Genomic DNA, 22424 nt, shown 5'->3' with positions numbered 1-22424 from the left:
TAATCCATTTTGAGTTTAATTTTGTCTATGATAAGGAAGTGGTCCTGTTCTCCCAGCACCATTTATTGGAGAGACTGTCTTTTCTCCATTATGTACTCTGGTCTCTTTTGTCATGGAATAATTAACCATATAAGCATGGGTCTTTTTGTGAGCTCTCAATTCTGTTCTGTTGATCTCTGTATCAGTTTTTGTGCCTGTACTGTACTGTTTGGTTATTACAGCTTTGTAGTATAGTTTGAAATCTTAGATTGTGATATCTCCAGCTTTGTTCTTTCTCAAGATTGCTTTGGCTATTCAGGGTCTTATGAGGTTCCATACAAATTTTAAGATTTTTTGTTCTAGTTCTGTGAAACACGTTATTGGTATTATTTTAGGGATTGCATTGTATGGCCATTTTAACAATATTAAGTCTTCCAATCCATGAGAATGGAATATCTTTCCATTTGTTTATATCATCCTCAGTTTCTTTCATCAATGTCTTTTTTTTAACCTTTTTAAAAATATATATTTTGAGAGAGAGCGAGCAAGTGAGCAGGGGAAGGGCAGAGACAGCGGGAAGGAGAGGATCCCAAGCAGGTTCCACTCTGTCAGTGCAGAGCCTGACATGGGGCTCAGACTCTTGAACTGTGAGATCATGACCTGAGCCAAAATCAAGAGTCAGACACTTACCTGACTGAGCCACCTAGGCACTCCACCTTTATTATTTTTAAAAATAAGCTCTATACCCAATGTGGGACTTGAAATCATGACCCTAAGATCAAGAGTCACATGCCCTTGATCTTGAGCCAGCCAGGTGCCCCTCATCAATAGCTTACCGTTTTCAGAGTACAAGTTTTTCACCTTCTTGGTTAAATTTATTCGTAAGTATTTTATTGTTTTCTTTCTTTAAAGTTTATTTTTATTTATTGTGAGAGAAAGATAGCAATCAGGGGGAAGGGCAGAGAGGGAGAGGGAGACACATCACAGAGCCTGATGGAGGGTTCAAATTCACAAACAAGAAATCGTGACCTGAGCCGAAATCAAGAGTTGGACACTTAACTGAGCCACCCAGGCGCCTCCTAAGTTTTTTCTTTTTTTCTTTTTTTAAGTATCTACACTGAATGTGGGACTTAAATTCACAACCCTGAGATCAAGAGTCATATGCTCTTCCAACTGAGCCAGCCACCCTGGTATTTTATTCTTCTGATGCAATTTTTATTACCACTTCCATGTTTTATGTATATATCATATTCTGCCTCTTTTTGTATATCCCTTGACTAATTTTTATAGCTATAAGTGATCTACTAACTTAACTATATATTTGCTTGTATTGTGAAATTTTCTCAGTTTTCATCTGGTTGTGGCCTTCTCTTTCCGTTTATAGAATTTCTTTTTTTTTTTTTTTTTAATTTTTTTTTTTTAACGTTTATTTATTTTTGGGACAGAGAGAGACAGAGCATGAACGGGGGAGGGGCAGAGAGAGAGGGAGACACAGAATCGGAAACAGGCTCCAGGCTCTGAGCCATCAGCCCAGAGCCCGACGCGGGGCTCGAACTCACGGACCGCGAGATCGTGACCTGGCTGAAGTCGGACGCTTAACCGACTGCGCCACCCAGGCGCCCCCCGTTTATAGAATTTCTATTAACATTTCTTGTAAAGCTAGTTTAGTAGTGATGAACTCTAACTTTTGTCTGGGATACTGTCTCTACTTCAATTCTGAGTGATAATTTTGCTGAATAGAGTAGTCTTGGTTGCAGGGGGTTTTGTTGTTTTGTTGTTTTTTTCTTTCAGCACTTTATGCCACTCCCTTCTGGCCTGTAGAGTTTCTGCTGAAAATGAGCTGATAGCCTTATGGGGTTTCCCATGTATGTAAGTTTGCTTTTCTATTGCTTTTAGGATTCGCTTTTTAATTTTTGTCATTTTAATTATATGTCTTGGTGTGTATTATATACATATAATTATACATAATTATATGTATTGCCATTTTAATTATATGTCCTTTGGTTCACTGTAAGGCTCTCTTTGCTTTTTGCACCTGGATGTCTGTTTCCTTCCCCAGGTTAAGGTAGTTTTCAGTTGTTATTTCTTCAAATAAGTTTTCTGTCCCCCTTCTCTCATCTCCTTCTGAACCCCCTATAATGCAAATGTTCATACACTGATAGGTCACAGAGAGGTCCCTTAACTTATTCTCATGTATTACTTTTTCTTTTTGCTGTTCAGCTTGGGTGTTTTCCATTATCCTGTCTTCCAGATCACTGATCAGATCTGTATCCTCTACTCCACTGATTTCCTGTAGCCCATTTTTTTATTTTAGTTATTCTCTATCTCTGCTCTGACTAGTTTTTAAATTTTATATCTCTGTGTTGAAGTTCTCCCTGAGTTCATCCATTCTTCTCTCAAGTCTGGTATCTTTATGGCCATTACCTTGAACTGCTTATCAGGCATATTGCTTACCTGTTTCATTAGCTCTTATTTTGTGGTTTTGCCTTCTTTTATTTGAGACCTATTCCTGTCTCCTCATCTTGTGTGTTTCTGTGAATTAATTAGGTCAGCTCCTTCTCTTAGGTCTAGAAAGTAGTGTCCTTGTGTAGAAAGGGTCCTTTGGTTCCCTGTAGCACAGTCCTCCCTGGTCACCAGAACCTGTTGTGGTTGATATGTGACTAATGCCGGCATGCTGGTTGGTGATGCTAGCCCTCTACCCAGCTGACTACAGTGATTATCCTCTAGTGTTGAGGATACACTGGTGGGCAGCGCTTATCCCCTGCACGACTAATAAGCCCTGCTTCAGCCTCTATGGCGTGTGGACAGCCTATCTGCAGTGATCTGCTTTGCTTGCTGTGGGCTTACTGGTGGGTCGGGCTTGCTTCCTATGTGGCTGGCTCTGAGACCTGGTTGTAGCAGCTGTGGGTTTGCTGGTAGGCAGGGCTAGCCTGTAGCCCAGCTGTCTATAGTGAGCCTCTGTGACTGCTGCAGACACATCGACGGGTAGGGCTTTCTCAAACCTCTATAGCTAGCTGAGAAGTGCAGCTACAGCAACTGCAGGCGCACTGGTGTGTGGGGTTAGCTCCCTCCTCTCCAGAGCAAGAGTTGCTTTGGAGGGGTGCCTGCTGGCATGGGCAGTTTGGAGAGGGCAGGGCACACCATGCTAGGAAGGTAGGTTGAGAATGTCAGAACTGGCTTCCATCAGTGTTCGGCTGTCTAGGCTGGGAGGGGGCAGGAAAACTGGCAGCCACCAGCACTTTCCTCCCTGGAGAAAGCTACTAGATTTCCTGTAGATTCCTGCCCCCTCCTGTATACATCCTCAAATGAGGCAACAAATCTCCCTCACATACACCCCAGGCACTTTTCAAACTGCTTTTTAGTTATTTAGTGTATTGGTTTTTAGAGGGTGGAGCCTTGGTTTCCTATAGCCCTCCAGCTCTCCTGGAGTTAAGCCCCACTGATGTTCAAAACCAGACAGTATGGAGACTGGTCTTCCCAGTGCAAGTTCCCAGGGCCATTGGTGTCCAGTGTGGGGTCGCTTCTCCTTGCCTGTGATGTCCTTCCCCTTTGTGGCTAGTCACTCCAGGGGTTTAGCTGTGGAGGATCTGTTCTGCCAGGCTTCAGGTTGTTTGCAGAGTGGAGCAGTTGCCTTGATATGTCCGTGGGATGAGGTGAATTGAGGGTTGTCCTGCTCTGCCATCTTTGCTTTCCTGTAAAATTTCTTCTAAAAAATTATATTACTCAGTTTTTCCACAATGGACAAAGTTTAATATATCTTTTACACATTTCAAGAAGTAGCTTGTTCTAATTTATGAACGAAAACTGTAGTAAGCCATAAAATATTAACATAAGGCAAATATGTGAAAATTATTTTAGAGCTTGTTTTTCATAGATCTGGACCTACTGGTACAAGAATAGAACCTGCATTAGATGACTGACTGCAAGCTTCCCCATAAGTTGGCCTCCAGTAATAATGCTTTTTAAGGCCATTGGAGACTTCTGCAAGATACACATGTCCATCCACCACAAATGGCTCCACATCTGTATTGTCTGGTTTTAGACGGCCTGTTTGAATTAAGTCTGAATATGCCTGTGATTTTTAAAAAAAGAACAAACTATTATTAATAAAATAGGTTGTTCATTTATCATAATTAAATTTCTGTATTCAAATTAGCTGTACTGATTTTCAGTTTAAAATATTTTGAGTAAATTACTGAATTTTATTTTCCACATACAGATTTTTGTTCACTTAATTTCACAATGAAATTAGAATCTTGCAAAATTTATTTCTAAGCTTTAAGGTATTTTTTGTCATTTTATGACTTCCAGAATTAACAATTCTCAACTGTTACTGATTTTGTGGGCCAAAAGGTCCCATGGTCAAAATTCCTACAGGGGATCTTAAATGAGGGACATAAGGAGTTGTATATGCCCTTGAAAATTTGATGGCCAGGGACCCATTTCTCAGAAAGATAATCAGATTTTGGCATCCAACTCTCTGGAGTTCATAAACTCCCTGAAGCTCATTTATAGTCTGAGGCTAAGAGACCATTTCCATATTATTAGATGGTGGCCTGGCTGGTAGCCCCATTCTTTTTTCATTGTAGAATTTTCTTTGTTTATCTCATGGATCATTGGTACGTATGTAAGATCACACAAACATGTTAAGCTGGCTTGTCAGTAAGATTGTGTACAGAGATAGGCAGAAATGTAGACAGTAAAAGAAAACTTCAGTTGCTTTCTGCTTCATTCCAAGCTCACCTTAGTTTCTAGTGTGTAGAATATGTTTTTCTAAAATCAAGATTTAAATAGTATGTTTTATTACTCATTTTGGTGGTAGTTTTGGATAGCCTTTTTGCAAATTGAGATTTTTAGCATCTTCTTTCCAAATCAAAACTATTTGTTACTATGCTTTTTGTTTTGAAAGTAGTATCAAGGGCTGTATTTGCATAAGCCACTGTAGGTCTCCAAAACCATGTCTTGGTTTAATTATTGGGCAGCAGATTAGAGACTGTGCTGCATCAAATTTAGAATAAATCAACAATTGTGATTTTTAAAATGTTTTAACTTTGGAGGAGTTGGGACTGTGTCATTCATTGATCTTTATATTAATATGTAGTATTTGAGATATTTTGCTATTTCAACCACAGAACTTTGCAGTCATTTTTAGGGTTTATTTTTAAATGTATCAGAACTGCAGTGTCTTACTATATTTTGTAATCATTCTTTTAATATTTATTTTTGAGAGAGAGAGAGAGACCAAGCAAGTGAGCAGGGGAAGGAGAGAGGGAGAGAGGGAGAGAGAGAATCCCAAAGCAGGCTCCACTCTGGCAGTGCAGAGCCTGACACAGGGCTCCAACTCAACAAACTGAGATCATGACCTGAGCTGAAATCAAGAGTCAGACGCTTAACCCACTGAGCCACCCAGGTGCCCCAATATGTTACAGTCATTTCTAAGGCCACCTGTAAATGTCTGATGTTATAGAGAAGACCCCAGAAAAAGCCTTCAGTGAAGAAGAAGAAAGAAAACAAAACAAAACATACCACACATGTAGCTTCATCAAATTTGTTTCCCCAAATGTAGACATTAGAGAGTATGGGGTTTGTTTTCATGGACTGTGAAAGTGCAACAAGTCCTTCTCCCTTTATGTTGTTGTTGACTACTGACAACCTAGGGAGAAACAAGAAGTAATAACCCTGGAAACCAGTAAATACTTTCACAAAGAAGATGCATAAGTTAGCCAACAACATTTATTACATTTCTTTCTAAGTTTGTTATTTTAAGAGAGGGGGAGATAGAGGATCCGAAGTAGGCTCTGCACTTACAGCAGAGAGCTCGATGCAGGGCTCAAACTCACGAAGCCTGACATCATGACCTGAGCCGAAGTTGGTCACTTACCCCACTGAGCCACCCGGGCACCCTTGTTGAATTTCATGCTGTAAAATCTTGGCATTACTCTTCAGCATCTGATGTAATCCTAAAATCCAAGAAACTTAGTTCTCTAATTGGATGCTTCATGTACCTAGTAGAGCTACCTACATTTTAGAAATCAATAGGCTGTTTTGTATCATTCAGTAAATGTTTGGGGTGGATTACAAATACGCCCTTCAGGATTAAGTCATCCAAGTAGTATTTTTTTTATTTTTTAAGTCTTGGTCATATTGAATGATTGTGATTTTTCTATAGAATTCAAGGTAAATACTATAGGCAGTAAGAATTCTCTCAGTCTTGAATCGATCATAATTAGAATCAATGTAATTTTTAATAGACTACTTTTGGGGATGCCTGGGTGGCTCAGTCGGTTAAGTGGCCGACTTCGGCTCAGATCATGATCTCGTGGTTCGTTGAGTTCAAGCCCCATGTCAGACTCTGTGCTAACAGCTCAGAGCCTGGAGCCTGCTTCAGATTTGTGTCTCCCTCTCCCTCCTCCCCTGCTCACACTCTGTGTGTGTGTCTCTCTCTCTCTCTCAAAAATAAACATTAAAAAAAAAGACATTACTTTTGAAAAAGAAATTGAAATGTTTAGTATGTCAGTTTAGAAACTATTTTTATATTTCATCATGCATCTTGAGGTAAAGGGCTTGAGGTTAGTGTTTTAAAGGTTTAAATTTTTGTTATTTTGATTAAATATATAGCGATACTAACGCTTTAAGACTCCTGTTGTGTGAAGCAAGAGTTTCACTGAGATACTTTGCTCCTACATCTTCTATTCTGTTAAAAGAAAGATCTATTACTTCCAGAGTAGTATTGCTTTTCAGTACGTCAGCCAAACACACCATTCCATCACGAGTTATTTTATTGCTGGGAAAGGAAAAATACGTGTTACATTTGAAAATATGAAGTATTCTTTTATTCATAGAGATTAACAGGCCTCAGAATTGTTATATAGAACAGTACTTTCTCGTTCACTAAAAGATTTTAATCACTCAATTTCCCAAAAAGTTAATGAAAATTTGCTATAAAATGTTACTTTCATTCTGGATTACTCGTGATTAAGTTGCTCATTCACGTTGTAGGAGATACAATATCAGTATAAGCTAAATACTAAGACTTAGGATAAAAAGTTGACAACAATGGTTGCATTTTCTGATCTTTGGAATTAGTATCTAACAGCGTATCCTATGTACTGTAAATGTTTACATAGATTATTCCCAGGACTTCTGGATTAATGTATTATCACTTACCAGCTCACATCAAGGTAGCGTAGGCTTCTATTCAGATACAGTGCATCGCATAATTGTTTTATTCCACAGTTTTTCATATCATGCTTACACATGTGTAGTGCAACAAGGCAGTGATTTTCTTTCAACATGTGGCCTAGATGAACTGTGGACTCTTCCTAAAAATAGGTAAAATCTTTTTCTAAAATACAATTTTGAAGCTGTACCTGTTTATTCCAAACATATGCTAAGTTATTTAAATTAGCTTTAAAAAAATATCAAGACTATTAGTCTGTAATTTTCATTTGTTTTGGCTTGGCTTTTAAGAAAAATCATTTTTGCCACAAATGATACCTTATTTTAAAAATAGACAGTAGGCACTTGCAAGGTACAGTGACTAAGTGATGTAAAGTAAGAGGCTGGTTTTAAAAAGGCATAATCCTAAACAATCATTCCAGGTGAAAAAAAAAAATTGGTCCCATGACGTATTGCGCATATTAAGCCCCCTTATTGTTGTCCTCTCAGTCTCTAAATTTTTCTTACACCCTCCATATGTTCCCGAACTTTTCTCTTGATTCCTACTCTTCATAGTCTTTAGACAAGATACACATTTCCCAATGTTGATTCTATTTAAAAACACTCATTAATCCTGTGATATCTAGTTCTTCCCTTTTATAATCATCCCAAATTTCTAAATATGTTTTACCCTTCTAGTCACTGGAAGACTTATTTTTAATTCCAAAATCTAGCTGCTTCCAGGCAAAAGGTATGTAGCCTCAATGAGGATTTGAATACCAAGCACTTTAAATTTTTAACAGAGTCAGAGTCTTGAAATGAATGGGTCAGAGTATTTTATGGTAAGAAGTCCTCTTGCTTGATTGCTGTATTTATAAGAAGTTTTACAGTCACTGGAAATGCTGAATACAAACATGGATAACTATGCTCAAATTACATACTTCTACATAATACTCTGAGAAAAACCTACTTTGAGAAAAACTTTACAAGTTAAACGAGACCACGTGGCAGTAGCAGATAGTACATGAGTTTTATAATAAAAGTATATGAGCTTTATAATAAAACTGTCCAGGGGTGCCTCGGTGGCTCAGTCAATAAAGCGTCTGACTCTTGATTTCGGCTCAGGTCACGATCTCACAGTTCATGAGTTCAAGCCCCACAACGGGCTGTCTGCATACAGTGCAGAGCCCGCTTGGGATCTCTCTCTCCCTCTCTCTCTGCCCCTTCCCTGTTTGCGTGCGCTCTCTTGCTCTCACAATACCCTTAAAACTGTCCAGATACTTGCATTATACTAGCTGTATGACTTTGAGCAAATTATTTCATCTAGCTGAGTCTCAGTTTCCTTTCCTGTAAAACAGATAAAATTCTACTTCCCTCACAGAATTAAATTAACAAAAAAGTACATGGTCCAAATAAGTGTTCTATAGAACACTGCAAAGCATTTATTATCATTCAGTGTTCTGTAATCCTGTATCTTATTTAAATTATTGCTGACACTGAAATAGATACACCCAAAGGAAGCTATAGTTTAGGATCTTAACAAATGCAAACTGATCACTTAGGGGCCAAATATTGCTCTGCATGGTGCCTGAAACAGAAGACATGATACATATTTGTGTTTTATGCTTTGCATTTTTTTTAGGTCAAGAAATTCGGTTGAGTGACCACCCTTATTAAGGGACGGAACTAGAATCAGAAATAGTAAAGAGTTTTTAGGTCAATTCGCTGAGTTTGACAATTTGCCTAAGATGATGCCTGGCATCAGTATCTTTCCAAGCTCCCCAGATAAATGGAATTCATTAAATGGAACAGGTTTGCAGGCTTATGTTTGGGAACAGCACAGTATGAGGAAGCACATGAGGATTCTACTCCACAGCCACTGAAGAAACTAGTGCTCACAGGGAGAGAGAGGGTGGTGGCTGCCTTGGAGAGGAATAGAAAGCAGGCTAGAGTTTACCTGACTGGCTAAACTCTCAGCACCAGGCTGAGAGCAAGGTCTTGGACCTGAGAAAGGCCTTTGGGCTTTTCATAATTCTCAGATTTGGGAATGACAACACTCGACACACAAGAGGAATCGTGCTTCTGATGTGATTTCATATAGTTTAACACACTTATTTCTTTGAGGCTTTAATCCAGAAAATTTTTATTTAGCCTTCATAGGTCACATCCTCAATCTGAGAACCTTCTCTGCCACTTCTAAAAGCATGTTAAAGGAATAAGGAGAAGCCTTGACAGCAGGTACCATGTTTTCCTTCATCTTGTCTCCAGTAGGTAGCTTACCTATAGGATCAAGTCCAGACTTCCCAGGCTGCTATTCACTCACATTCTGCCATTATTACTCATAATTTCAAAAGTATATATAACAGACAACAAAACAATTTACACTGAGCTTTTATAATCCAGCCTTTAAAACTTGAATCATTTGGGGGCACCTGGGTGGCTCAGTAGGTTAAGCATCCGGCTTCAGCTTAGGTCATGATCTCACGGTTTGTGGGTGAGATCACACATGGGGCTCTGTGCTGACAGCTCAGAGCCTGGAACCTGCTTTGGATTGTGTGTCTTCCTCTCTCCCTGCCCCTCCCCCACTTGTTCTCTCTCTCAAAAATAAACATTAAAAAAATTTAAAAAAAATAAAACTTTAATCATTTGTTTTTGTCTGAACTACTTTGCCTCTCTACAGGTTTACTCACTGTTAATCTGAGTTTACAAGAAAAAAAAAAGACATGTTTACTGCTTAAGCAACATCTAAAATCATGACTCAATTTTTCTTCAAGTAAGCTTTTGTTTGTAAATGCAGTTAATTCTAAAAATATAATGCATTCATGAACCTTGACATAACCTTCAATAAATAGTACCTTCGTTTTATTCACATATAATAACATTAGCTGTCATCACTTTGAATACATACCTGTTCACCATACAGTATAGGTCGGTTTAGGTTTATTCCCTTAATTGTTTGGTTTTGAGTTAGGACTGTAGCAAATGCTATCACACTTTGCATTCCCTAAAAACAATAAATTCATTAAGGAAACTGACAACATATTTAACGTCCCTATTTCAAAATCAGTAACCTGGATTCAGTTAAATAAATTGTATTTTGAATTGTAAACCTTGCGTGGTCAAATTCAGAAATGAATGATCACTGTGTTCTTTTCTCCCTGGCCTAAAATCTGTAACATGATGGGGGAGTTCTGAAAGTTTCACAGTCCATTTCCTAGGATGTTTACCTCCAGGTTTGCTCCTAAGTCCTCAAGGTACTGTGTGTTGCAGACAGACCTCAGATACAGATACACACGTGGGTCCCAGCTAGCACTCTGCACTACTGAGAACATAGTGTAGAACACTGTGCAAGTGTTATGCATACTTGAACCCTCAGTGTGTGTGAGTGGTGGCAAAGATTTACTAATCCACTTTTCACAGCTTCCACAGTCCTCCCTCTTTATCTTTTTGGAAGGGCCTAATTCTTCCCCATTTCTGTGATGGACCCCACCGACCACACCCAGGTGTTACACCAGAAAACCTGGGCTTCCTTGCACTCCACCACTCCACTCACCCTCCCATCCAATTAATCAGTCTTAAGAGATTCTGTCTCCAAAAGATGTCTCAAATTAGCCCATCTGGGTGCCACACCACCCCAACCCCAGTCCTTATCACCTGGACTACCGTAGTAACTTCCTAAATGGTCTGTGAGGTTCCTTTGTCACTCTCTAATTCCCCAACAGAGAAACCAGAGATCTTTTTAAAGGACCAGTCAGATAACGTCACTTCTCAAAGCCTTTCCATGACACATATTTATAACAATCCCCTTCCCCTGATGTATGACCCGCAACCCATACAACATTGCTGGATCTGGCCTCTGCAAACCTCCGCCTTCATTTTGAGATACTCTTAACTCCCTCATCCACTCGGGCTTTTGAGTTCTTAAAACCTGTGGAGTCAGTATTTCATTACTCATGTACCTCTCATGATTTTTGCTATATTTGGGTGTCAGTTTTATTATTTACTTAATAGTTTTCCATTAAATCAATTCACTTTTTCCATCTTATTTTAAAACGGTCACTACTATAAATGGAAAACCTTAAAATAGTAAATTCCTCAAAATAAGCATCTGTAAAAATAAATACATGAGTATTAAAATCGCCTCAGTCTGTATTAGTAATGCCACCCATACAACACTTGGGGCAGCACTATCTTAGAGTCTGTATGTGTTGGACCCCTGCCTTGAATGTTCTGCCATGGATGCTTTCCAGGGCAGTTTTTCCTCATCCTTCATGACCAAGTGTTACCTCCTCAGACATTAGAAACTACCCTATCCTGAAGATTACCTCCTACTTGGCAATCTTTGTAGCACTTTTCTCTTTATTGATGTTTTCCCAACTGGAATATAAGCTTTCTAATGAAGTAGCATTTTTTTTTAATAAGAAACAACAATAACAACAGAAAACACCACAATCTTTTTTCTCAAAAGATCCCATATAGGTTAAGAAGGGTTATAGATGGAAGCTTAGGAAGAATTGTATTCTAAGTATTCCTCTATAATAAATACAATCTGATTTTATTAATAGCACTATTATGCCTAATAGTATATATATATATAAAAAAAAAAAACTTTTTCTCTGATATTAGGGGAAAGCTTAATCATTCCTAAGATGGTCATTTAGCTGGTCTCTTTAACAATTACCTATCCTGGTTTCTAGGGAGAATGACGCAGTACCTAGGCGATATTTCTTATAACCATTTTACTCACCAGATCACAGTCACCCAGATCTAATTTTTCTAAGGATGAATTAATTTGCAGCATTGCAGCAAAAAACATTCCAGCTTTATTTTCAATCTTGTTTCCAGTCATTCTTAGGTATTTCAGAGTTGTATTCTTCTGAAAAGGAAAAGAACCAAAACTTCGTTAAATTTTAGTCCACAGAATTCTTGTTTGATTACGTGAGTTAGGAGACTATATTACCATTTGTAGACTCCTCAGTTTTTCATGAAGACAGAAGAGGATACACTCCTTAAAGGTACCATTCAGCTACTCATAAAAATCTAGCTTAATTTTTTAGTGGAGAGAATGCCCAGGAAACAGATGCCCAAAAATGCCCAGTAAATGAAGCAGATTTTAATAAATTTTCCTTTCACTGGGAAATCTATAAGTTTGTTTTCTAACAAAATTATGCCACTTTTTTTTTTTTGAGGTGAAATGCACATAACCCAAAGTTAACCATTTTAAAGTGTACAATTCACTGGCTTTTAATAAATTCACAGTGTTATACGACCATCACATAGCTAGTTCCAAGGTATTTTTATTACCTCCTCAAAAGGAGACACTATACCCATTAAGTACTCATTCCATATTCTCCCTGTATCACTTCTAAAGGAACATAATTTCTCAAACATTTGCAAAGTTTAACTCCTCTCATTCCACTCTTTTGATAATTCTTTCACAAATAAAACTACAGACATTTCAATATGCTGATGAGTAAATATCAGAAGACATGTAAGTGCAAATAGTTATCTTTAAAGTTAATCCAAACCCCTTAAGAGCAGGAAGAAGGCAAGGAGGTGTACTGTTAACACTTCTATTTAATATTGTACTGGAGATTCTAGACCAAGCAGTTAGGCAAGCAAAAGAAACAAAAAAGGCATCCAGATTGGAAAAGAAGTAAAACCATCTCTGCATATAATGTGATCTTATTTATGGAAAATCCAAAGGAATCCACCAAAAAAGCTGTTAGAACTAGTGAGTTCAGTGAGACTGCAGGGCAAAAGACCAATTGTGTGTGTGTGTGTGTGTGTGTGTGTGTGTGTGTATTTTTTTTAATCGTATTTCTACACTCTAGCAATGAACAACCCAAAACTGAAATTAAGGTTATCTCATTTACAATAGCATGAAAAAGAATAAAACGTTAGGTATAAATTTAGCAAAAGCAAGACTTGTACATTAAAAACAAAGCACTGTTGAAGGAAATGAAAAACCTAAATAAATGGAAACCCATCCCATGTTCGTGGATCAGAAGACTTAATACTGTTAAGATGGCAATACTCCCCAAACTGATCTAAAGACTGAAAGCAATTCCTCTCAAAAATCCTTGTTTTTCTTGCAGAACTTGATAAACTGATCTTAAATTTCGTACGGAAATGCAAGGGACCAGCACATCTTGAAACAGAAAGGACCCATGCTTCTTGACTTCAGAACTGGCTACAAACTACAGTAATCAAGATAGTGTGGGACTGGCATAAGGATCAAAATACAGGTTAATAGAATGAAGAATAGAGAAATAAGCCATTTATAATCGATCGAAAAAATTAATGGGGAAGAACAGTCTTAAATAGTATTGGGACAACTGGATATCCACATGCAGAAGAATGAGGTTAGACTCCCACCTCACATCATATACAAAAATTGACTCAAGATGGATCAAATAACTAAATGAAAGAGCTAAAACAAAACTGTTAGAAGAATACGCAAGTGTAAATCTTCATGACTTCGAGTTAAGCAAAGCCTTCTTAGATATAACAACAAAAGCACAAACAACAAAAGAAAAAATAAATCGAACTTTATCAAAATTAAATAATTTTGTGCTTCAAAGGACAGACACCATTAAGGAAGTGAAAAGGCAACCTAAACTACAGAATGAGAGAAAATATTTGCAACTCATGTATCTGATAAGGGACTTACATCCAGAACATGTAAAGAACTCTCACAGTTTGTAATTTTTTTTTTTTTTTAACGTTTGAGACAGAGAGAGACAGAGCATGAACGGGGGAGGGGCAGAGAGAGAGGGAGACACAGAATCGGAAGCAGGCTCCAGGCTCTGAGCCATCAGCCCAGAGCCCGACGCGGGGCTCGAACTCACGGACCGCGAGATCGTGACCTGAGCTGAAGTCGGATGCTGAACCGACTGAGCCACCCAGGTGCCCCAGAACTCTCACAGTTTAAAAAGACAACTAAAAACCATTTAAAAATGGGCACCAAATAGACGTTTCTCCAAAGAATGGCACATGCAAAGATGCTCAACATCATTATTTATGAGGGAAATGCGAATCAAAACCACAAAACCTCTTCATATCCACCAGGATGGCTAAAATCAAGACAGTAACAAGTGCTGGTGAGGATGTAGAGAAATTAAAACACTCCACATTGCTGGTGGAATCATAAAAAGGGACAGCCACTTTGGAAAACAGTTTGGCAGTTTCTCAAGATGTTGAACACCATTACCAAATGATCTAGCAGTTTCACTCCTAGGTATATGCCCAAGAAAATGGAAAACCTATGCACACAAAAATGTGCAAATATTCACATTATTATATACAATTCACATTATTATAGACAAAAAGTGGAAACCCAGATGTCCTTTAACTGATAGATGAACAAAATACGATATATCCAAACCATGGAATATTATTGGGCAATAAGAAGGAATGAAGTATGTTACAATATGGATGAACACTCACCGGGGAGTGAAAGAAGCATGGAGAAGGGTTGCTAATGGCTTTGCGGCATCTTTGGGTGATGAAAAGTTCTAAAAATAGACAGTGATGGTTGCACAATTCTGAATATACAAAGACGCACAGAGCTGAACACCTTAAAGGTAAATTTTTATGGAAAAAAGTAAATTTTTATGTATGTGAATTATACCTCAATAGAGCTGTTTATTTTTAGGGGTACCTGGGTGGCTCAGTCAGTTAAGTGTCTGATTCTTGGTTTTGGCTCAGGTCATGATCTCACGGTTCATGGGTTTGATCCCCACATCGGGCTCTATGCTGGCAGTGTGGAACCTGCTTGGGATTCTCTCTCTTTCCCTTTCTCTTTGTCCCTCCCCTGCTCGCTCACTCTCTCAAAATAAATAAATAATTATTTTTTTTTAACTGAGTTCAAAAGTGCTTGTAATATTACATTTTAATACATCGAAGTGCAATAAAAGTACACATTTGCATAATAATGTAAGTTCACAGTGATTTTATTATGTTGATTACAAGCTATCAGAAGTTAAAATTCCCAAAGAAAATGTTGGTTTAAGGTATATAAATGCTTACATGTAGTGCTTTAGCAATCAATTCTCCACCTTCGGGCCCAATATCATTAAACATAAGATTTAAATAAATGAGTTTATGTTGTTTCTATAATAAAGAGAGAAAAGAAACTATTATTAGGAATGCAATTATTAGGAAACAAATCAATCTAGGAGCTGCTTTATTTAAATAAAAGTATTCACCTCCAAAGAAAATCTTTGCAACATAGAAAATCTGTAAGTCCAGCAAAAGAAACTACCATTAAGGGCCGGGGGGAGGGGGTGGAGATTACCATTCTCATTTAAACATAACTGCAATATAAATGAAAGAAAAAGACCACATTCTTTTTTGATCAGTGATTCAAAGTATGAATGTGCTTGCAAAGTATGAGTGTACAAGTTTGCAAAAGAGGACTCAGGAGCTCTAGGTACCAGTAGTCTACTGATAAATACACAGGTGGGTTTTCAGTGTATTTCAAGTGTTATAAATATAGTGCAAGGTCAGGACCTGGACATTTTGCAAAACTATCACTTTGTGGGTGTGCCAAGAGGCTAGGTGGTTTCACTGTAAACAGAACATTTTGATGACTTTTGCAGCATTTTTGTAATTGTTGAGAATAAATTAGTTTATATTCTTTTTTAATCTTCACTCTGTCCTTAACGTTGTGTGCTATCTCATGGATAGGAGAATTTTAAAATCACTTTTAAGCTCATTGGAAACATGTTTAGCAGTTGAGATTGGGACAAGTAAGAACTTAAAAAGCGAATTCAAGAGAGGTAGTGAGTAAGTGATATATGCTGCCTTAAACATTTTAACTGAAAAAACAGACACATACACATTATTGCCAATCGTCTGAGGTTGGAACAAGGGCCTTTTCTTAAGGTACACCTATCTGATTGGTGGACCACACGTTTTTTGTTTTGTTTTGTTTTGTTTTGTTGACCACACTGTATTTCTTAAATAAAATGCAACCATAATGCAGCACTTCAGCCTGGGCAGTTCCAAAGTGAAGTCTGTAATAAAGGGTTAACTTAGCAGGCTTAGGGTACTCAAACTCTGCACATTCCAAAGAAAGGACTGGTTCTTAACTGACTCCTGGGAGAAAACAAAAAGAACTGAGAACATGTTGCAGTAAAATACCTGAAGCAGTCTTGCAGCATAGTATGCACCAACATCGCTCATGAGGTTATATCTAACATCCAAACCTGGAGAACACGGATGAATAGAGGCAGATATTCCTTATAATGAATAATTAAAATCAGGAAAATGAAAGCTAGAGGCAACGATTCTTAAGGAAGCATATACCATTAATATATGGATTCTTCTTTAAAATTCTGGAAAGAATCCAAAAATCTTCACCTGTTATTCTTTCTACTGGCATTAAGCGACTGTTACCAGGAATGTTTAATGTGATTCCTTCCAATCTGTTAACATACAAAAAAGAAACCCAGTAAAGAAAGAAAAGCACTTTTTCCCTCATGTGTAAATAGTAACGTCATGAATAGCATTTACTGAAACCAAGTATGTGTCACAATATAGATTTACAGCAAGTAACTTAAGAGGGCTGAATATTCTACAGATCTTACAGACACTTTTATATTATAGAATTTTTCTCACACACACACAAAACAATGTATCTCCACTTGACAGACAGTGACATCAAAGACTTCAACGATTTTCATAAATAAATCCAGCCCACAGGAGTTCAGCACAAATCTGGAGCCGAGAGCCACTGGTCTCGTGTTCGTCCCCATATACTCCACTACCTTCGGGACTAACACTGTCCATCATCTACCTCTCTAAATCAAAAAGTACATCCATTTTAAAAAGGATTTGCAAGTGGCTTTAAACAAATCATTCAGGGGCACCTGGGTGGCTCAGTCGGTTGAGTGGCCAACTTGGGCTCAGGTCATGATCTCACGGTCCGTGAGTTCGAGGCCCGCGTCGGGCTCTGTGCTGACAGCTCAGAGCCTGGAGCCTGTTTCAGATTCTGTGTCTCCCTCTCTCTGACCCTGCCCCTGTTCATGCTCTGTGTCTCTCTGTCTCAAAAATAAATAAACGTTAAAAAAAAAAATCTTTTTAAATAAAAAAATAAATCATTCAGTATTCCAGGATTTTCACACAGATGATTATCAGTGAATATTACTTATGTAATCAAGTATTTGTCTTCCTTACCCCTTTTCAATTTCTTCATCCACTTCCTGGAGTAGATGCCATACAAAGGAATTAATTTTCCTGGACTTTTCCATACATAGATTATAATAATCTTCTTGGAGACTGCCAATAATTTCTGGAACTTTTGAAAAAGTAGTGCATTACTCTTCACAATGTGAATTATACCGGGACCTTTCCCTTTCCCTCTACACCCTCCCCCTGCCCCCCGCGCAAAAAAAAAAAAAAAAAAAAAAAAAAATTACACTTCTTCCAAAGATACGAATGTGTATGTGAATAGAGTCAGGGGTAAGGAAGAAAAGGAGATGGGATTAAGAGCAAGAGGGGGAAAATAGAAGGAATCGAGGCGAATGAAAATGCCATTCGAACAAGAGCCATAGAAGCCCCCACTGAGGGTAGGCAGACACTAACTGGGAAGCAACACAAAGGGAGAACTACAGGCCTGGTAGCTGAGGAAAAGGATATTCATAAAAATTAAATATTTTGTCCAAAACCATACAGCTAATGAGGGCAGAGTATAAAAACTGACTCCAAAGCCTCTTTCCACTCTGCCACCTTAGGTTAGGATGACTCACACTTTCTTATCATGACTTGAGATAAAGACAATTCTATCAGAGAATGTAAACTTTAAAAAGATCTGAAAAATCACCACGTCCCATAGGCTTCTTGGATACCCTCTCTACCATGCAGGTTGATGCATCTTTGAATATAGCTGTCAGTTCCTCCTTCCACTAAGTAGAGGCCTGGCTCATAGCAGCTCTTCACCTACCCTAGCCTTCCATGTCCTCTATTTTTTTTTTTTTTAAGTTTATTTTGAGAGAGAAGGAACCAGTGGGGAGGGGCAGAAACGTGGGGACAGAGGATCCAAAGCAGGCTCTGTGCTGACAGCAGCGAGCCTGATGTGGGACTCGAACCCACAAACTGTGGGATCATGACCTGAGCCCAATTTGGACACTTGAGCCACCCAGACACCCCCTTTTCCTCTTTCTAAAGATTGATTTTGCTGTGTTCAGCCCTTAACATAGAAGACTGAAACAAAGCAGGAGTTGAACTCTCTCCTTTGTTACACCTGCTGCTTTCCTTAAAAGTCTTAGTTTTTCATATTAATTTAAAAGGATCTTTTGCCAGACCCATGCCTTCCAGGGTAGAAGCTATGCTGTCACTCTCCTTAGAAGCACATGCCACTGTCTTTGTTTTCTGTCCTATCTTTTGTGTCTCTTGAAAAAAAAAAAATCTGTGCTCAGAGATCTCACGACTCAACCAACCTAGTGTCTTCAGAGCCAGCCTCTTTGAGTCTCTGCATCTCAACAGATGTTCTTTGCTGAGATTTTTGCTGAGTAGATTTCTACATTATATGAACCCAAGAGTTTACTAAACAAATTTGCAAAACAAGATTTAAGATGAGGAAATTTGTATTAAAAAGGAAAGCAGTAAACTTTTCTTAACAGTTTTTAAGAATAAGCTTTAAAGGGGCACTTGGGTGGCCCAGTCAGTTGAGCGTCCGACTTCAGCTCAGGTCACGATCTCATGGTCTGTGAGTTCGAGCCCTGCGTCGGGCTCTGTGCTGACTGCTCAGAGCCTGGAGCCTGTTTCCGATTCTGTGTCTCCCTCTCTCTCTGCCCCTCCCCCGTTCATGCTCTGTCTCTCTCTGTCTCAAAAATAAATAAAAACATTAAAAAAAAAAAAAAGAATAAGCTTTAAAGGGACACTTGGGTGGCTCAGTCAGCTGAGCGTCCGACTTCGGCTTGGGTCACGATCTCATGGTTTGTGAGTTCGAGTCCCGCGTTGGGCTCTGTGCTGACAGCTCGGTATTTTCTCCCTCTCTCTCTGCCCCTAACCCACTCACATTCTGTCTCTGTCTCTCCCAAAAATAAATAAACATTTAAAAAAATTTTTAAATAGTAAGCTTTAACAAAAATTAACCCACTTATTCCAGACAACTTGGAAATTTCAATATCAAAAAAAAATAAACATTTATCAGCAATCCCACTGCCAAAGAACCATTATAACTGAGGCCTGTGGGTATTTCCTCCCAAATGTTTTTCTCACATATGTACTTATTAGCACTTTTAAACAAAATTGGAATATTTCAGTACAGTTCCAGATCTTTTAACATTATGTTGTGAGTTTTCCCATGTCATTCTCTGAAAATTTTTTATGTCAACAGAATTTCCTCTCTTGTGTGTGGATGTACCTAAGAAATCCTTCACTTATTTTAGGAAGTTTTCATGTATTTATTTTTATTTTTTTATTTTTTCAATGTTTATTTATTTTTGGGACAGAGAGAGACAGAGCATGAACGGGGGAGGGGCAGAAAGAGAGGGAGACACAGAATCGGAAACAGGCTCCAGGCTCTGAGCCATCAGCCCAGAGCCCGATGCAGGGCTCCAACTCACGGACCGCGAGATCGTGACCTGAGCTGAAGTCGGACGCTTAACCGACTGCGCCACCCAGGCGCCCCAGGAAGTTTTCATGTATTTAAACAACATTTTAGCACAACATCTCCCAAATTGTGCTCTTTAGAATACTAATCTATGAAATGATCAAAGATCCTCTGGGGCACCTGGGTGCCCCAACAGTCAGTTGAGCATCTGACTTTGGCTTAGGTCATGATCTCACGGTTCTTGAGTTCAAGCCCCGCATCAGGCTCACTGCTGTCAGTGCAGAGCCCACTTGGATCATCTGTCCCCCTCTCCCTGTACCCCTACCCTGCACGCTCCTTTCAAAAATAAACATTTTTAAAAAAAGATGTACTAAGTAGAATAGATTTTATTGTCAGATAAGCTTGGGAAGCGCTGCAGTAAACAAGGCTAAACAGACCCCTATCTGTATAACACTTCTCTGGACATTAAAAACACTCAAGAACGTAAAGAGTCTTTAAATTATTGAGCCTGGAGAGAAGGGAGAATAAAAATACTCCATCTCCCAGACTTATGTGACCAGGGTTCACATGGAATTCAATCTACAAAATGCTACTTTAGCATTCTCGATAGGAAACATAGCAAACAGATCTCAAACACATTTACTTGTTGGAGCTGGACTCCCACTGGGCTTGTTTCCTCCCTTCTACTACCTTCCTTGTTTTGTTTTTTAAATTTTAACAATGATTTTTGAGAGAGACGGACGGACAGACAACGCGAACGGGGGGAGGGTCAGACAGAGAGGGAGACACAGAATCTGAAGCAGGCTCCAGGCTCCGAGCTGTCTGCCCAGAGCCTGACACGGGGCTCGAACTCACAAACCATGAGATCATGACCTGAGCTGAAGTCGGACCCTCAACCAACTGAGCCACCCAGGAGCCCCATCCTTGGTGTTGAAAACAGAAGACTACCGTGAGAATCTCTGAGGCTCAGTGCCTGCCTTCAGCTGGCCACAGCACACCCAGGACACGCAGAAGAAATGCGTCAGACTTAGAAATCCTGTTTCTTTGAAAGAAGGAGGGAATCTTAAGCTATACGCTAAATATAAAGAAAGTTATACGAAAAATTCTTATTACCCGACTGTGGATTTAAAGTGTTTAAAAGTTTCTGGTATATTTTTCTGTTATGCTCTCTGTCATTTAAAATTCACCTAAGTACTGTATGTCAGGATTTTATGGCATCAGTAATTTATTTCCTGTATTCATATTCATATTCATAATAAGTCAGTGTTCCAATTGTAAAGCTAAGACTAGGAATACCAGATGTCCAAGTCTAACCCAAATGTCATTTTTCATCCATGCCAAAGTCTTATATTCCAAATATTTTCCACCTAGGAGCACTTTTTAAAAATTCTATATTAAAAAAAAAAGTGGGCAGGGGCTCAGTTTGGAGGTGGTCCCCTATGCCCTCCTACACTGGCACCACCCACGTACTGGGGAAATCCAAGGGTTGGGAGTGAGTCAGAGTAAGTGCCTATCCAGGATCAGCTGTGTGACTTTGAACGAGTACAAGTTATTTAAATTCTCCCATCTGAAACTTCCTCTTATGCCAGAGGCAGAGCTAGATGCCCATCTCACAGATGCAGTAAGGAATAGGTAAAGCTTCTAGCACAGTTCCATATCTACAAGCACACAACCCTTTAAAAGCATCCAGGGGCCCCTGGGTGGTCTGACTTAGCTCAGGTTATGACCTCACTACTCATGAGTTCAAGCCCCACATGACCTCTGTGCTGACAGGTCAGAGCCTGGAGGCTGCTTTAGGAATCTGTCTCCCTCTCTCTCTGCCCCTTGCCTGCTCGTTCTCATTCACTCTCTCAAAAATAAACATTTTAAAATATATTAAAACAAACAAACAAAAACAAGCATCCAAAATGGAAACAGTGAGGAATACCTGGGCTGAGTCAGTTAAGCAACCCATTCTTGATTTCTGCTCAGATCATGAGCTCATGGTTCTTGGGTTTGAGCCTGCAATAGGGGTCCTACTGAGCCTGTTTGGGATTCTCTCTCTCTTTCTCTCTCCCCCCCTTTCTCCCTCTCTGCCCCTCCCCTGCTACGTGCTCTCCCTCAAAAATAAATTTAAAAAAAATGGACAGGATGGCAGGAGGAGGGGTGTGCAGACCATACTCTCGAGACCCTCTTGCCCACCTAGGTCCCGCTTTCTGGAGCTTGCACACAAAAAAGGGCCCAAGAGGAGCACCTACACACCCTTCCCTGAGACGGGAGAGCAAATCAATAGACACACCTCCCCCAGGACAACCTATCAAGTGAAGGGCAGACCCTCGGGGAGGAAGGGGGCGGATCGTGGGGCTCCCCTCCCACCCATATGTGGGGGCCCCCCGAAGTTCTGGCCACAGCTGGGGTTCCCAGGGGCACCCTCCTGCCAAGCCACCTCAGGCCGGCAGCCTGCTCGGAGGAAAGGGCTGGTGCGAGCAAGCCCGCGGCTGGGGTAGCGCCCCTCGCCCGCTCCACCTGGCCAGGCAGGTGCCGAAGGACACCCTATTTCTTACCGCTCCTGTCGGCCGGGGCCCAGGACGTAGTAGGGATTGTAGTGGGAGCGGGAGGGGGAGACGGGGACTTGGCCCGGGCCGCCACCTTCCCACCGCCCCGCATCTCCCTTTCCGCCCCCAGAGCCGCGGTGGAGTTGTCATGACGACCGCGCGCATGCGCCTGCCCAGTCCCGGGCCTCCTG

General features: G+C 39.7%; 1 protein-coding gene across 1 annotated transcript; it reads right to left on the bottom strand.

Annotated features, from left to right (window-relative positions):
• Nucleotides 1-3706: 3706 nt before the first annotated feature.
• LRRC34 (leucine rich repeat containing 34) lies at nucleotides 3707-22370 on the bottom strand. The gene is made up of 11 exons (XM_045503025.1): nucleotides 22243-22370; nucleotides 17320-17440; nucleotides 16450-16568; nucleotides 16285-16349; nucleotides 15169-15252; nucleotides 11885-12013; nucleotides 10046-10141; nucleotides 7147-7301; nucleotides 6608-6763; nucleotides 5506-5632; nucleotides 3707-4051 (listed from the first exon to the last, which is right to left on the bottom strand). Exons 1-11 carry the CDS (start codon nucleotides 22343-22345, stop codon nucleotides 3848-3850), a joined length of 1359 nt encoding a protein of 452 aa, XP_045358981.1. The 5' UTR covers nucleotides 22346-22370; the 3' UTR covers nucleotides 3707-3847.
• Nucleotides 22371-22424: the final 54 nt, after the last annotated feature.

This window comes from Leopardus geoffroyi, chromosome C2, assembly GCF_018350155.1.
Source record: "Leopardus geoffroyi isolate Oge1 chromosome C2, O.geoffroyi_Oge1_pat1.0, whole genome shotgun sequence".
Classification (NCBI taxonomy): domain Eukaryota; kingdom Metazoa; phylum Chordata; class Mammalia; order Carnivora; family Felidae; genus Leopardus; species Leopardus geoffroyi.
Note: the sequence above shows the minus strand (reverse complement) of the source record. Positions and strands in the feature narration are given on the sequence as shown.